This window comes from Mirounga angustirostris, unplaced genomic scaffold (genome assembly GCF_029215605.1).
Source record: "Mirounga angustirostris isolate CCGP_5_RB_7025 unplaced genomic scaffold, mMirAng1.0.hap1 SCAF_2, whole genome shotgun sequence".
NCBI classification, from domain to species: domain Eukaryota; kingdom Metazoa; phylum Chordata; class Mammalia; order Carnivora; family Phocidae; genus Mirounga; species Mirounga angustirostris.
In genome coordinates this window covers 201,447,311-201,464,639 of record NW_026991710.1, presented here as the reverse complement: position 1 = coordinate 201,464,639, position 17,329 = coordinate 201,447,311, and the positions used below count along the sequence as shown (strand labels likewise).

General features: G+C 49.6%; 1 protein-coding gene across 1 annotated transcript in view; it reads left to right on the top strand.

Moving 5' to 3' along the window:
* The window catches only part of DLGAP2 (DLG associated protein 2), a 184,299-nt gene extending 182,263 nt beyond the window's left edge, over nucleotides 1-2,036 (top strand). Inside the window, exon 13 of the mRNA XM_045879507.2 lies at nucleotides 1,818-2,036. Coding sequence (XP_045735463.1) covers nucleotides 1,818-2,036 — 219 coding nt within the window. The remainder of the gene's footprint in view (nucleotides 1-1,817) is intronic.
* The last annotated feature ends 15,293 nt before the right edge of the window (nucleotides 2,037-17,329 follow it).

Sequence of the window (17,329 nt, the reverse complement as noted above, 5' to 3'; positions counted from 1 at the left end):
CTCAGTAAACCAGTCTAAAGATTTGCAATAATCCCTCCTACTTCTTTCATTCTTCAGTAGTTGACAACTAATACAATCCCTTCTACCTAAGCTATGCATAGGGAATGGTCCTCTAACTGAAGAGCCTCTAGCTGAGGGTATACACCCCAGCGCAGATAATGAGCAGCTCTTTCACACCACCGAGGCCCCATGCCTTGTGTTTCTTGAGTAAGTCTACTCCGTAGATCTGCAGGGCCACCTGGTCAACCCTCTCCTACCACGGGACGTCCAGAGGCCGAGAGCCCCCTTAAACAAGAGACTCCCACACGAATTGCTCGTGTGTATTTCCTACAGCGCCATACTTCAGAGGCTACCAAGCAAAGAGAAAAGAGATAGGTAGATCCAGTCATGAGCTTAATGCAGGAACTAACTTTTGAAAGAGCTGAACGTTTTAATGAACCAATTACCCCATTGTCGTAGAGCCTGCCCAAGAGTCAGGAAGAAGTCGTTGCTTCTGGTCCAAGTCATTTTAATTTTCTTTAATCTGCTTTTTAAAGGGAGAGAGACAGAGCAGGAGCAGGGGAGGGGCAGAGGGAGGGAGAGAATCCCAAGCAGACTCCACACCCAGTGAGGAGCTCAACACGGGGCTAGATCCCACAACCCTGAGATCATGACCTGAGCCAAAATCGAAGGCAGCCACTCAACTGACTAAGCCACGGGTACCCACCTCCCAAGGCTCTTTAAAACTTTTTGGTCCAAGTCATTTTAAAATAAGCCATGGGAATAGCGTCAGACACCAGAAGAATCTCCCTACCAAATCCAACACTATACAACGGGGAGGTTTGGCCACAGGCGTCCACCCTGCATGGCAAGCTATGCCTTCCCCACAACGTCCTAGTATGTCTGGCGCATTTGGGTTTCGGCAGAGGCTGAAGGGAGAAAGACACAAGGGTGGGGTTTTCCCCCACAACTAGATATCTGCTTAGAAAAGAAAGGGGTTCTGGCGCCTTATGCCAGGCACCCTTTCCTGGGAAGGGGGTAATTGGCTATGTAGGGCTCTGTCACCCCTCCACTGGGAAGGACAGTCCACATCATGTCCGGCTTTGTTAGTTAGGACACACGGTAAATAACGCAGCAGGGTGTGGGACACAGACCTTTCTCCAGAAGAGTAACAAGCATTACATTTTACATTCACTGCAGAACTGTGGGATGGAGCTTTCTAGAAAAGGCATACACCTGTTTTCATGACTTATTTAAGAACATGAGCTAAAGATCAGAAGTAATTATTTGCATCTATTTACCATCTAGTTAATGTCAAGCGGTTTTAGGGCCATAATAGGGAATTTGGCCAATGGCTCCCCCATGTAAGATGGTTTTCATGAAGGTCCTTAGAATCCAGAGTCTGTTGAAAAGACTGTGACAGGATGTCAAGTGGCATCTTGCAAAATACCCGGGATACTCGAGAACTTGCAATGGTGGGCATTTGCCAATGCTCAGAGATGACAGAGTCCATTAATCTGGCAGTAACATCAGAGTAAATCAGAAATGGAGGAGATGGTCAATGTTCTGGTGAAGGATCGAGTTCCTTAAGTGTAACGCCATCCCCAGAGCCCTCTCCCCACCATGGAGGGTTGTGAGGAAGTCACAGGCAGGGCCCACCAGGCAGGCGGCCAGGCCATGGGGGTGGGAGAGGGGGCGGGGGGGTGCCGAGGGGCTGGGCAGACTCGGGCACTTGGGGTGTCCCGGGCCACTTGCAGTCACCCCCAGGGGGACCAGGCTCGTGGGCTGGTGCTGTTCTCCTCTGATCGCCCCAACTTTGACTTGCGATGCTTTTTCAGGAAGAAAGAAAGGTCCCCCCTCCGATACCAAAGAAGCCCCCCAAAGGGAAATTTCCCATCACGAGAGAAAAGTCCCTGGACCTGCCGGACAGACAGCGTCAAGAGGCCCGTAGGCGGCTCATGGCGGCCAAGAGGGCGGCGTCCTTCCGCCAGAATTCGGCCTCGGAGCGTGCAGACAGCATCGAGATCTACATCCCCGAGGCCCAGACGCGCCTCTAGGGACGGGGGCGGCCCTCGCCGCGGTCCTCTCTTTTCTTTGTTACGAAAGGCTTGTACAGTTTCTCACCTACCTGGTAACTTCTGTCTCGTTCCTCCACCGAATACGCCCTGTTGTGTTCCTTGTGCTGTACACACACTGGAATGCTTTGATTTCCGCAGCTGGCCGAGCTCACGGCCAGAACAACTTCTTCTTCCTCTTCTTCTTCTTCTTCTTCCTCTTTCCCCCTGGATGGTCTGACTCTCAGTCAGCTCTGATGGCTAGGCGTGGGGACACCTAACCGATCCACTCTGTTCTCAGAGGATAACAAGAAACACCTCGAGAGATGGAACCCGGCTGACATTTTGTTATTTATATTTTTATAAATCGTGTGATAAATAGAGGCAAGAATAACAAATAGCAATCAATGGGTGCATCTCACCACTCACTAGACATCCCAGTGGAAGGTGCTCCAGCTCGAAGGGCAGGAAAGACAGACCCCCCGCCCCCTTTCACCTGGGGGTGCTTCTCCCCGAATCCAGCTGACCCATTGCCAGGGTCCTTGTGCCAAGCCTATGGTGAAGAGAAGCCATCTCTCCAGCCCCCCAGCTCCCTGCCATGCAGTTCTCCAGAAACCTGGGGGATTCCACATCTGAACCCATTAAAAATACCCAGCACAGCATCTACACAATCAAAAAATATGCTGACTGTTCATTCACACAAGGGAGTGACACATGAAAAGAGATCGAAGTCTTACAAAAGGCTGGTTGTCCCGTGGCAGGTGTCTGAAAAGAAACAGCATGGCCCTTATGCTGATGCAAGAGTCATTGTATGTCTTATTCCTTTGTAACTTATATCACACAGTCTCGTCTTCTAAGTGTCCCCATTTATGTACATGTGATTTTTTTATAGATGTGTATATATTCTCAAACTGCTCTATCAGTTGACTCTCCAGGGTACCCTTAAAAAAAAAGTTTGCTTGTTTAAAATGACAGTTGTGATGTTGTAAAAAGTTTAAGAAATATGAATGTGAGTGGTAAGTATATCTCAGTTTAAATGGTAAAGAAGAAATGTAGTTTACATTTGTATTTTTCCAGAATTCTTTTGTCCTATGCAGTATTGTTAAAGTCAAGAATCTATTTCTTGCCTGTTTTAGACATGACGGGGAAAAAAAAAAAAAAAGGTCACATATGGTGATTTCCAGCTGTGGACTTTAAGAAAAGTAATTAGTTTTCATGATTGGCACCAGAAAAAAGCAGGAAGGATTCGAAAGAAAAGGCTTTGCATTTGTACAATTCGACTTAGACGCAGTGACTGTCATTCCAATGCTTTGCGTGTCCCTATTCAGGCACGTCTTCGGAGGAAGAGCCTGTCCCGTTTCTCCGTCGGATCCCAAACTCGGAGTCCTCACTGTCACGCAAGGTGAAAGCAGGACTGCACCTGAAGGCGGGTGTGTCCCCCCGAACACAGGCCTCCCCGCGGCCCTACGGCACGAAGAGCAGCCCCGGCTTCCCCACTGTAGCACTTTCGTTCCTCAGCTTGACCGGCACTTTAAATGTACCCTCTGCAGCCTGGTGACCCCGCCGAGAGCGTTCGGTGAGGTCCTTGCCCATATGGGTGTTGGCTCAGCCTGCAGTCCTTCCTTTCCCTCACACTCTACATTCCACGAAGCATGGGGTTCATCAGAGCACAGTTGACAGTAAAGCATATTTAGCTTCAAAGTTTTACTTTTTAAAGCTGAGTAGTTAAGAATTCCCTGTAAGAACAAAACCCTGTAAATTGAGCCTCATATCTGGTATATCTTACCAAACAGCCTTAAAATATATTTGGAAGCAAAAATCAGTACGAATGTATATCCTTGAAAAATGCAAAAAAAAAAAAAAAAATCCCTGAAATATTCTTCTATAAATGAATCCTATTTCCCCGGAGTATTCAAAGCATTTTTTTTCCTACCTAAGTAAATACCTAAATCCTGAGTAGCGTACAGTAATGATGCTTCTTCCTGTATTCACTACACTCTGTTAAAAACAAATGTACTTGTAAGTGTTGGCATTTTAGACTTTAAAAAGATGATGTGTTATTTAGGATGAAATGCTCTTCAGAAATCACCCCAGAGAAGTAAAGTCGGCGTAGACCCCTTAGTAAGAGGAAATGTGAAATGCATACACGTACGCCAGCCTGCTGACACATCTGTGTCTCCGGCAGCCCGTGCATTCTGTCCCATTTCCTTGAGCTTGCCCAAAACATAGAACAACAAATTATAAAATCAGACAATAATTATTCTAGATCCCAGATTCTCTGATCCTGTCTCGAATGAAAGTATCACTGAATCTGGCTTTGCTTTTCTTTTTTATGTTTTGTATCCTCATTTTTATCTTAAAATCCCCCAAAGTCTTGGCCGAAACCACCCCGAGATGAGCAAATGGACCCACCACTAAACCCGACGGCAGCCACTGGTTGGCGCTGGGGGACGTGGACGAGCCCCTGCGTGGTCCACCGAGTCCCAGAGAAGGCCGTGTGACGGTCGCACACCCGCGTTGCAGCTCCGAGGCGGTGCTCGCTGTCCCGCTGCATGACTTGTGCAGTGTCTGCAGGTCCCGCCCAGGCGACATTCCACTCCGAGACGCAGGCCATAAGCCACGTTTACACACTGTACATGTGAAGAACAATAAAGCTGTTTCTAGTACTTGTGTCAGTCCGTCCAGCCGGCTTCTTTCAGGCCCTGCTCGCACGTACGCCCTACAGGGCAACCGTGGGGCCTTTCACCGCAGTTGCTGGTGGTTTCACTGGGTGATGGCGCGTCGCTTGAGAGCATGGTGGGAGATGCAAGCGCACCGCGCTCCGGGGGGCGTCGTGGACGAAAGCGCAGGCTCCTCTCAGACCGCGTAGCTCCGTTCCGAAGACACGGCGCACCCGCCGAGACTCTACGTCAGAAACGGTTTGGCACAGCGGCGAGCTGATGCGGCCCCCGAAGCCTTCAGTTCGCTCTCAACGCCGAGACACGAGTAAGATAGACAGCATCCTGCGGCTCCACAAAGCCCAGAGGAGCTGAACGTCACTTGTCCCCAGAGCACTTTCGACGTAAGCCTCTCACGCATCCTCATCCGTCATCGCCGTGTGTAGCGTGTCTGCCCATAACGATTGTTACCATGATCTTCTCAGCGACTGTGGAGACCCATCCTCAAACGGTGTGTAAAGAATGGAACTGTTGTATGATACCAAAAATTCCCATTTCTGTTTGAAAAGAATCGTTGCTGCGTTCACCTCAAAGACTTCTAGAGCATTAAATAGCAAAGTGTACCGTTGGAGAAAACAGTTACATCTAAGGGTCCCTCTTAAAAAAAAAAACAGAACCACACAGAGCCCTGAAATCAGTGACCCGCGAAGTAGAGGGACTCGCTGCGCGGGCTCCCGCGGAAGCGGCCAGGCCTGCCGTCGGAAGACAACCAGTTGCCCAACTCGCCAGGGCGTGGGCCGCCGTCACTGCTTTGTGGTTGGCGTCCTGCCCGCCCCACCTTGCCGTTTGCCTCTCCGCGCACGGTCTCCCTCACTCGAGTCCAAAGACCCCGCGCCGCGTGCTTGCTCCCCCGTGGGCCACCCCACCACCGGGCCCCGGCAGACACCCCCGCCCCACCCCGATCCGGGACGGTCTCTCAGGACGGTCTGACACTGCAGTGGGCTGGTCAGGGTGCCCGTGGTGACCGCGGAGTGTGCGCCTGTCAGGGCAGCTCTCTGCTTTGGGCCAGAGCTCCTGGTGGCGAGGAGGGAGGGGGACAGGGGATCGTGTCTTCGCCAGAAGGTCAGTCAAGCCAGACCTCGTATGGCCCGGGGATTCGGAGGCCCAGGGAGCATCCTGGGGGGACACAGCCCGGGCTGAGCTGCTTCTGCTGGAAGAGCAGCCAGCCTTGTGCCCAGAACCCTTAGTGGACAGAAGGTCCAGCCGCCGTATCTGGAATCCGCTTAGGAGCATGTGTGTCCCCAGGCTGAACAGAGCGGCCAGGCTGGTGTTCATGAGCACGGGGACCCCCACTCCCAGTGGGGTCAGCAGCAGGAAACGTCTACACGAGACAGGTCCCGGCTGCGCGCACCCGTGTGGGAGGGCTCCCAGGTCTGGCGTTTGACCCCACTTCTGAAAACTGGAACACTCCTACCAACAAGCGTAGGTTCCGGTCCCCCCAGAACCAGGTCTAAATGGCTAAATTCTACTTGTTTCCATTTGCTGCTTTCTTCTCAAGCCTTGACCGCTGATCTTTTACTCTTTCTTTTGCAAATTTATCCTACTAATCAGGTAGTTGCCGACCATGGTTTCCACCCTGTACCCCCTTGGAACTTCCTGAGGGTTCTCTCTTGTTTTTATCTGCACCTTTGTTTACACTCGTTTGTCGAATACAGGAGTCCAGAACTTGAAAACAGATTAGAAAACCACAAGCGGAAGAGCAGGAGAACGTGGTCGGCTGCTGAGTGCTAACCCTCTCCCCCCCCGAGTAGTGGCTGGAGCACCGGGCGTCGCTTTGCTCGGTGGCCTGCGTGGTCTGTGACTGCGGGGCCCGCGCCTTCACTGGCCGGGCCATGCTGACGGTCAGTAAGGCGCGGGCGGCGAACAGAGTGCTGGAGGAGGGGGCCTTGCGCGCACCCTCTACATGCCAGGTGCAGAGTAGCTGCAGAATGTTTGGGAGATGAATGGCCAGCTCAGAATGGCCAGATGGCCGGTCCAACAACCTGGCTCCTGATCATACGTCAGCCAGACGAAACTTCACGTCTGTTCTCTCCTGTGCCTCGTCTCCCCCACAGATGGCTTATGAAGACTGATGTCATGTGGGCTCTCAAGTCCTCCGAGCTCCTTGGGAGCAGGGGTGAGCGTGGGAATGACCCCTGAGGTGCCACGGCCCTCGTCCCAACAATCCTCCCCGCCAGGCGTGCGATGCTTGCAAACGTCAGGTCCCTTCATACATATCTCCGACAACGCGCCAACCAGAATTAGGCCATGTTTTCACCGTTACTTAAGCTCAGCCGTGTGTGAGATGCACGGAGAGAGATCCAGTGAAACGTTGCAGGGACGAAGGAGAACGTAATTCGGGAGCGCACCGGGAACGCAATCAGACAGACTGACCTAAATCGCTGAAGGTTTGGGAAGCTACCCCTCCAAGTCCAGCTTTTTGTAATTATTCTCTTTCGCTCTTCAGAGAATGCAGAAGTGGTCCGTGGGAACGCTCCAAGAAATAACCGTCTTTCTCGTCCTGCAACACTGAAAAGTATCCATAAGTTTATGAATTGCTACCCTAACCCTGGCCTTTTTATCCAGCAGTAAAAAGAAGTTATTTCAAGCGTCAGTCTAAACACACGACAGACGACTCCTTTGCAGAGGAAATGTGAGTTACCTACTATAACACTACTTTTTAAAAAGATTTTGTATATACACTAACTAAGGTAACAGAGGTTTACCGCCCTACTTTCTTAGGTTTTATGTGACTCTTCATCATGGGTGCTTATTCCGAATCTGAGAGCTTGGCGGTCCAAGCTCTCGTGTACTCAGTGGGGGAGAGGTGATGATGACAGACGTGTGCCAGGTTCTTGTGCCAACTGAAGTACAAACTCATCTCGCTCCAGTAGACGGTAGTCTCCACAGACAGGGTGTTCTACCCTCCTGCTAACCTACCGCGACCGAAGCACCAAGGCCGTGGGTGTGGCACCTTCCAGAGGCCACTCACCCACTCTGATTTTCCCCAAACTCACCACCACCACCCAGCCCCCGCCATTCCAGCGTTAGGATCATATCACGTTAAAAGGGCTCAGCATGTGTGTCTCTCCCTCCACCTGATCACTGGTTTGCTGAATTCAAGGGTTTCCCCCACCAGTAGTAAGTCCTAGGCTACGTTTGAACTCTGATTTCCAAACGCTACGTCACTTTTCTCCTGGACAGGCCCCTCCTGTCTAGAGACCAATTCATCCACCCCTTCCGTGTTACATGCCAAAATACCCAGGTGTGGCCTAAGGACTAAATTCAATGCCTCCTATAGAAATTCAAGGAATGTTAGAACCAGGAAACTAGATGTTTAGTTAAAGTTTAAAAAAAAAACTATATAAATATATATATATAAATATATATACATATGAAATCATATCAAAAATGAGGATGAACAGAGTGCCAAATATTCAACATCTGTACAAAGGTTCCCCTCAATGGAATTAAACTATTTTATGTAATTCTCTTTCTCATGCTTTTATGGTTCTTTTGATAAATTCTATTTAGTAGCATGCAGGATACCTGATCTGAATGTACAGTGTATGCTCTCCATCACCACCGCTCCTTGCTTCTGGTTAATAACTTCTTATCAGAATGTTGGTCATTTCTTTGCGGCTCCACCACATTCTGTTATTTGAGTTCTCTGTGTCCATGACTTTTTTTTTCCCACTCTCAGCCGATTCTAAGAAAATCACGCCCACCGTGCTCTCCATAACTCTTCTATGATGATGCCTCTCTCATTTGATTTCTGTATTGCTGATGTTCACCTCTTGTAAATAGTTCTGCAATTAAATTTTTTGAGAAAAGTAATGTTTACTTTTTATTGGAGTGAATTCTCGTGTTATTTTAAGCTCGGAAAAAATTATATAGACCAAAGAGTTTTATCACAGAACAATGGCACCCTTCCCCCATGATTTATTTCATTGTTGAAATATCCTCACTTTCTCTACTAAGAAGAAATGGACATTTATTAAGGCTACAGATTTCATATGTATGCAAAAATGGCACAGATTAAAATGAGTTTAAAATTAATAAATACTACGGTATTTAGTTAATGGTTGTTTTAGACTCTCTTGAGTTGCAATGAGAAGGGACACGTTGTTAGGTCATGATGCTGAGTCTCAGACCCAGGCTCAAGCAAGACAGGGGGGCCCCCGCCGGGAACGGGGAGGCCCTGGCTGCCACCAACCAGCCAGCACCAACCATGTCATGCATTTCATCTCTTGGGGATTGGAGCGGGCTGTTCCCACGCTGGTTAGGTGCTGGTCCCCCTGTGTGACCATCCTGCCTGGGCTTCCCTCCCTTGCCTGTTGCCAATGTCCCTTCCTGAGTCTGTCCCTCCAACCCCCAAGGACGCAAGAACAGAGGTCCTGAGGAAGAGGAGCTCGTGCTCAAGAGCACCTGACCCCTGTGTTCATCGGGGACCATGCTTTGTACTGTTTCCTTCCCTCCACCTGCTCTCACGGACATGGCAAGACAGGAAGAGCCTATGATGAAGGTCAGGACCGCTGAGTCTCATTTCTAATCTCCCCCAGTGAGTGCGACCCAGTGGGCAGAGCATCCCTGCAGAAGCACCCGATTCCCAGTGAAATAGGGCCTTGCAGGAAGCTGGATCCATAGGGGTGTCCTTCCCATATAACACACTTGGCAACAGTCATGATTTAGAGAAGTTTTCAGCTAAGAGAAACCATTTCTAAAAGATACTGAGAACACATATCTAATATATGAGTCCTCCACTTAGGCTATTTCTTTCTATAACACACTTGTAAATAGCAAAAAGAAGGCTTTATATAGATGCATTTTAATCCCATAATCCTTAAATGAAAGCTTTTTTTTTTTTTAGATTTTATTTATTTATTTATTTGACAGAGAGAGACAGCGAGAGAGGGAACACAAGCAGGGGGAGTGGGAGAGGGAGAAGCAGGCTTCCCGCTGAGCAGGGAGCCCGATGTGGGGCTCGATCCCAGGGCCCTGGGATCATGAGCTGAGCTGAAGGCAGACGCTTAACGACTGAGCCACCCAGGCGCCCTGAAAGTTTTAATTTACTTGGCATTACGCTGAAAACTTTACACTTTTATCCACACACGGTTTAATGCTGTTTTCCCAGAGGTCAGCAAAAGTACAAAGAAAGTTATGTGATATTCTTTTTATTTTTGTTTTTTTTATTTAAATTCAATTAGCCAACATAGAGTACATCATTAGTTTCAGAGGTAGAGTTCAGTGATTAATCAGTTGCATATAACACTCAGTGCTCATTCCATCATGTGCCCTCCTTGATGCCCATCACCCAGTTACTCCCTTCCCCCCACCCACCTCCCCTCTGTAACCCTCAGTTTGTTGCTATAGTTAAGAGTCTCTCATGATTCATCTCCCTCTCTGATTTCTTCCCTTTCAGTCTTCCTTCCCCTGTGATCTTCTGAGCTATTCCTTATGTTCCACATATGAGTGAAACCACATGATAATTGACTTCCTCTGCTTGACTTATTTCACTTAGCATAATCCCCTCCAGTTCCATCCATGTCAGTGCAGATGGTGGGTATTCATCCTTTCTGATGGCTGAGTAATATTCCATTGTATATATGGACCACATCTTCTTTATCCATTCATCTGTTGAAGGGCATCTCGGCTCTTCCCACAGTTTGGCTATTGCGGACATTGCTGCTATGAACATTGGGGAGCATATGGCCCTTCTTTTCACTACATCTGTGTCTTCGCAATTGTTGGGTCATAGGGTAGCTCTATTTTTAACATCTTGAGGAACCTCCACACTGTTTTCCAGAGTGGCTGCACCAGCTTGCATTCCAACAAATGGTGCTGGGAAAATTGGACAGCCACATACAGAAGAATGAAGCTGGACCATTCTCTAACATCATACACAAAGATAAACTCCAAATGGTTGAAAGACCTCAATGTGAGACAGGAGTCCATCCAAATCCCAAAGAAGAACACAGGCAGCAACCTCTTTGACCTCAGCCGCAGCAACTTCTTCCTAGAAACATCGCCAAAGGCAAGGGAAGCAAGGGCAAAAATGAACTATTGGGACTTCATCAAGATAAAAAGCTTTTGCAAAGCAAAGGAAACAGTCAACCAAACCAAAAGACAACCGACAGAATGGGAGAAGATATTTGCAAATGACATATCAGATAAAGGGCTAGTATCCAAAATCTGTAAAGAACTCATCAAACTCAACACCCAAAGACCAAATAATGCAGTCAAGAAATGTGATATTCATTTTAAATGTATTAATTCTGGCTTGTCAGTTGTAACAAACTCACCAGCCAGTGTAGGTGTGAGTGCCAGGGAAGCAGGGTGGGGGGTGGAGAGGTACAGGGGACCCCTGCATTTCCCACTCAGCTTTCCTGTAAGCCACAGGCTCCCCCAAAATGACCTATGGATTAACTACAACAGCAGCAGCAAAACAAGAAGCAATGATTAGAAAAAGCCAGATGCAACAGTTTGGGTGTTTTCAGCTTGCTTTCCATTATTTGATATCTTAAATGAGCTGCCTTTTGAAAATGAGGACATAGGGGGGCTCCCGGGTGGCTCAGATGGTTAAGCGTCTGCCTTCCGCTCAGGTCATGATCCCAGGGTCCTGGGATCGAGCCCCGCATCGGGCTCCTGGCTCAGCGGGAAGCCTGCTTCTCCCTCTCCCTCTGCCTCTCTCCCTGCTCATGCTTTCTCTCTCTCTCTCTCTCTGTATCTCTGTGTCTCAAATGAATAAATAAAATCTTAAAAAAAAAATTTAAAAAAAAAGAAAAGAAAATGAGGACATCAGAAAGATTTCTGCTCTTTATTTTTGTTTATGTTTATTTCGTGAGCTCTGAAATTAGCAGCACTTAATATGTTGAGAGCATTGGTACTTGATTCTTCATTATGGTGAAGAGCAACACACAGATGTTGTGTCGGGAAACAAGCAACGATTTCAGCAGGCATGACTTCAAGCCTTGGCCTCCCACCACGTAACGCCACCTTGAATTCTTGAGCGCGCTTCATGCAACCGTTGTTGTGGTTTAAAATGGACGAGATGGGTTTTTCTTCAAACAATTAGAGGCCGGTGCCGATGAAAATCCATTTCCAGATGATCTCCTGCAACTTAGTGAGTATATATTCACTGTCATGCACTTTACTGGGAGCCAGAGATACAGAGAGGATATGCAATATTTTTCTCGTGCTCAGAAAGCTCACAGTCTGATCCCAGGCTGCTTAACAAGTGCATTCTGCTTAGTGTGACATAGGATGAGAGCTACAAGGGGGAGCACCGCTATGGTCTTTTGCAACTTAGAGTATAAAAAATTCAATTTTCTACCAACAGCACATTTTGCAAAGATGAGATTCAGTGGCCATGAGGGCCACGTTCAAAACACATGCACCTTCGTAAGAGTGTCCCCACAGGCAGGTCCTCCTTTCCGAGCCCCTGGGACGGACACCCCACAGGGCTGCCAACTCCCAGGTGGCCTCTCGGAGGCCCCTACGGTCCCCTGGCCCCTTCGTCCAGCCTCCCCCACGGGCCTTCCCTCGTCCCTCCCAACGCAGGCCCCTGGCCTGAAGCACCATTTCCTCGGCAGCTGAGGCCCTGCCCAGTGTGGGCCCTGGACACCACTGTGCACGGCTGGTGGCCGGTGGCCGTCCCTCTGTCTCCCACCAGTCTTCCTGTCGGAACCAGTCACACAGTCCTCCATGTGACGCCCAGCATCATGTTCCACGGAGCTGATCCCCACCACTGCCGAAATGCTGTTTCTGCAGTTCAGATCCAAAGACTCCTCTTCACGTTCACGAGACTGTGCGCCATCTGAACCCATCTCCCGCCGCCGACCATGCACCGGAGTCGCCAGCAGTTGCAAATTCCTGCGTCATTCGGTGCCACACCTTTGCCATGGCACCTGCCACACTCCGGTGGGAACCTCGCCTCCGTGGACTCATCCAGCTCCTGCCGAGCTTTCGCATTACCTCAGCCATGACCCTGGAGCGTCTCCCTTATCCTTCCCAAGTGATATGATCACTTTCTTCTCTCTGCCCCCAAAATGGTGCTCCCCCTTGTAGCTCTCATCCTACGTCACACTAAGCAGAATGCACTTGTTAAGCAGCCTGGGATCAGACTGTGAGCTTTCTGAGCACGAGAAAAATATTGCATATCCTCTCTGTATCTCTGGCTCCCAGTAAAGTGCATGACAGTGAATATATACTCACAATATTCTTACACACACGTGGGCAACCATCTGGATGAATGCATGGATCCAACTTTCTGTGTCTCCATCGGTCATTTGCTGCTTCACTGAGTATTTATTGGACGACATTTCGGTACTGGGCACTGTGCTGGACATACTGCAGTTGAGAGAAAGAGAGTCATGATTTTGCACTTACGTTCAACTACCAGTAGCGTCCTTGGTCTGCGAAGGGTCACAGATTTTCCTAGTTGACTTACCAGCTAACAAGCCAGGCTTTACTGTTGCGCTGACGCTGGCCAAAGAGAGGGACTTGGGGAATCAGAAAATCTCCTGACCCCGACTCCCCGGGGCCCGGGAGCCAGAGCAGGGACGGACGCTGTGCGCATGCTGGGTTAGCACAGCTGGGGGTCTCTGCATGGGGGGGGGCACCCACCAGGACAGGTAATAGTAAGGAGGGCTGCCCTGGTCCCAGAGGGAGACACAGCCTCGCTCCTCGGGGTTCAGCGAGCGCCGGCCTGAGAAAGGTCCGGGGAAACGGCAGGCATGGCCTTGCCTTCTCAGCACACTGACGAGTCCCGGGCGTAGGAAGGATCCCAGAGGACATCTTTCCCCAACAGCTCTAAGGTTCTGTTCTGAACGGCAGAGATTCAAGGTGCCAGGAGATCACCTGGGGGACAGGATTTTCTTAACCTGTCTGTCAACATCGCTCTTCTCTGCTTCAAAGTCCTGTGCTCCGCGTGATCGCCAGGAGTCCTTATTGCAGTCACTGCGGCCAAGGGATCTGTTGGTGCCGCTGTGAGCTGAGCCACGTGGAGGGAGGGACTCTGCACCCGGGTCAGCTGACGCGGGGGCTGGCAAGCCCCCACCAGGACAGAGGCGCCTTGCCCAGGCTCCAGTTACTCGAAGGTGACTTTCCTCTATTGACCTTGGATCCGAATCCTAATGAATCTTTGACCTTCTCTAGCACCCACAAGATTCTCCCCGTCCACCCTTTCTCGACCATCTTGTACCCACTAAGGATATTTGGTCTATAGCTCCGTAAAAACGTATGAAATATTTCAAATGGTTAATTCTCAGAGCTTGCTTTAATTCTATTCCAAGAAAAAGGTGGTTTCCTAAGATACTCCAAATAAACCAAAATGCTAGAGGCTTTTGCATCCTTAAGCTCAAGTAAGCAATTTCCCTGAGAAATAGCCTCGTTCTCCATTTGAATCATGACTGATGGAAGCTGCCAGGGGTGAGATAGATTTGGCTTTCGAGGTCAGCGATTCCCTGGACGCGCCCTATTCTAAAGCAGCAGTCCTCTCACCGTGATGACCATGAAGACATGGAAGGCAGAGCCTTCTTTTGAATTAGGAAATTGACACCCAGCAAATCTGTCTGCAGATTTAGGCATTAACGAGGAGCCGCCAGGGGCTGACAGACTTCAGAAACAACTTTGTTCCTAATGTGAAACATCTTTTGTTCGAGTTGCTGGGGACCTTTTGGCTTCTGGCAAGTGAAATTAGAGTCTCCAGGTTGGACATAGGTTTCCTCCCAGCCTCAGCTCCAACTGCCAGTGACAAGTATGAATACAACCATGAAGAACTGATTTTTGAGTTAACAAACACATCGAGTCAATGTTGTTTCTGCATATCGATTTTCGTTCAAGGAATTTAAATACACAGGGATTGGTAAAACAACACTGTACTTACCCTGGGGAACGCAGAACAATTATTCCATTCTGTAACCAGCCGTTCTCTTCTGAACTAACAGGTTATGGCTCAGAAAGTAAACTCTACTAAGAAAATTAACATCGTACATGGAGTAGGAAGGGACAAATCTTTCATTTTAGTCCCTAGTGAAAATCAACCAATTGTTGTCTCTAGCCAGCTATTTTTTGCTGAAAAATATTTACCAACTGATTCGGGAGAGTGGACAGACACATGTCACCCAAACGGGGACGCCCATGGACACTCCTCCACTCCCACTGCACCCCAACAGCCCAGCAAGAAACGACGAGTGTCCCTGCCAGGAAGCTGTGTGTCCGCCAGTGTAGACCATGAGGATTCATCTCTCAAGCACAGATGGGGTCCAATGTAGTCGGGGAGTTTTCCCCACTAGCTCCTGGCTTATATAATTATAGATCCAATCCTTGTTTTAATGCATAAACAATTTCATTATTTCATGTCTCACACATTTTAAACATTCTGTACACAAGAGGAAGAAAGGAACAAGGGAGGGAGGCAGAGCCCTATTAGCTGGGCGCTGGGCACAAAATGGAAAAGGTAAATATCATCCAGTTCCTATTTGCCTCAGCCTCTGCTTGGTCTCAAGGCAGGACATTAACAAAGAACATCGCAGGTTTAATTCAGTTGCTTTGTTCTTATAAAAGGGGAAAAGAAAAACCATAGGGAATTGTGCTGGGCCTTGAAATAAAGTACTTGCCAAACATGAGTGAGCCTTGACCTCAACCCTGTGCTCCCTGCCTCCCCCAGGGGCTCTGCTCTCCCCATCCCAAGGACTCAGCTCTTCCACCCATTAGACTCAGTTCTAACCCCTCCAGAGGGCTTATGCCCCCCCATAGTGCTCAGCACTACCACATTATAGGGGCTCCTGTCTCTCCGCACCATAGAGCTCAGCTCTCCCCTCACAGGACTCAGCTCTCCCCCCATAGGACTCAGCTCTTCCCCCATGGGGCTCAGCTCTCCCCCCATGGGACTCAGCCCTCCCCACCATGGGGCTCAGCTCTCCCCGCATAGGACTCAGCTCTCCCCCTACAGGACTCAGCCCTCCCACCATGGGGCTCAGTTCTCCTTGCACAGGACTCAGCTCTCCCCACACGGGACTCAGCTCTCCCCCACAGGACTCGACTCTGCTCCCATTGGACTCAGCTCTCCCCCCACCATGGGGCTCAGCTCTCCCCGCATAGGACTCAGCTCTCCCCCTACAGGACTCAGCCCTCCCACCATGGGGCTCAGTTCTCCTTGCACGGGACTCAGCTCTCCCCACACGGGGCTCAGCTCTCCCCCCACAGGACTCAGCTCTGCCCCCATAGGACTCAGCTCTCCACTCCCCCCCCCCCCATAGAACTCAGCTCTCCTGGCCATAAGGACTCAGCTCTGCTTCCATAGGGCTCAGCTCACCCCCATGTGGGCTTAACTTCCCACCGCCCCCCCAGGGACTCAGGTCTCCCCACAGCAGGCCCACCTCTGTCCTCTCGCAGCCCCGCCTGCCACGCCCCTCCCCCCCAAAAACCTCTCCCTCTGAGGGCCCCAGCTCTCCTGCAGGACCAGGCATCTGGATGGGAGGGTGATTTTTCACTGACTTCTGTGCTGCCACAATTTGAGAACGTTATGCTTTGAACTCACATGTCTCTAGTCAGGCTGAGCCAAGTGGTGCAAAGTAACTTCTAAGCCATGATTTTCAAGGCAAAACGAATTCACTATGGGATTTCGCAGCAGTTTCCCAAAACAAAACAAAGCAAAAGAAAACCAAAAACCCTGAAATCCGACTCCTAATCTGCTCAGTTCCTGACTGGATTAGAATAATTGGCCCCAGCCACATACCTGCCAAGAGCAGAACGAAAATGTTCCTACAGATAATACATCTATATCCTCAAATTATGTCTGCATTTTTTCATACACAGTAATCAACCTTCAATCAAGGATCATCTGGCAGAGAAAACACACACACACACACACACACATTACCAAAAACTAAGAGATGAAAACAGACAATAGGAAAAGATCGACGGGAATTCCTGAGGTTGGCGTTATGAGATGTGTTCTCTAAAACTGCATTTGACTGTAGGTTCACGTATTTAAATGAGCAGGTGACAGGTTTCTGAAGAACTGGAAATAGGACGCAAAAGGCAGATATACACAGTAAGTGAAGGGGTCAGGATGGGGGACGCAGATCTGGCCTGAGACACACAGAGAAAACAGGATGTGAAACAGAGTGAAGAGCACCAGAGACATGCGGGCGCACAGACAGGAGGACAGGTCTCATATGCGCGCGAATCTCAGGGTCGTGCGTTCGAGCCCTGCATGGGGTGTGGAGATTACTAAATAAATAAATAAATAACAACTTAAAAGATGCCTGTGATTTGAGTCCCAGAGGAAGAGAAAGAGAAAATGGGGCAGAAGAAATGTTGGAAGAGGGAATGACAGGTGGCCGTTATTAAGGGCCGGCGGAGGATGTGAAGCGTGCTGAGAGGAGTCGGAGGGCCGTGGGATGGTGAACAGATCACACCTGGGTGCTCGGTGGAGCTGCGGACAGCCCCAGGCAGAGAGAGGAGGCGCAAACGCAGCCCAAGAAGGGTGCTATGTGCAGGGGAGCAGCTGCAGGGAGGAGAGGTGACCTGCTAGCCGGAACGGGGCAATCAGAGGTGTATGGCCCTCCCCTCTCTCCCTGTCCCCACGCCCTG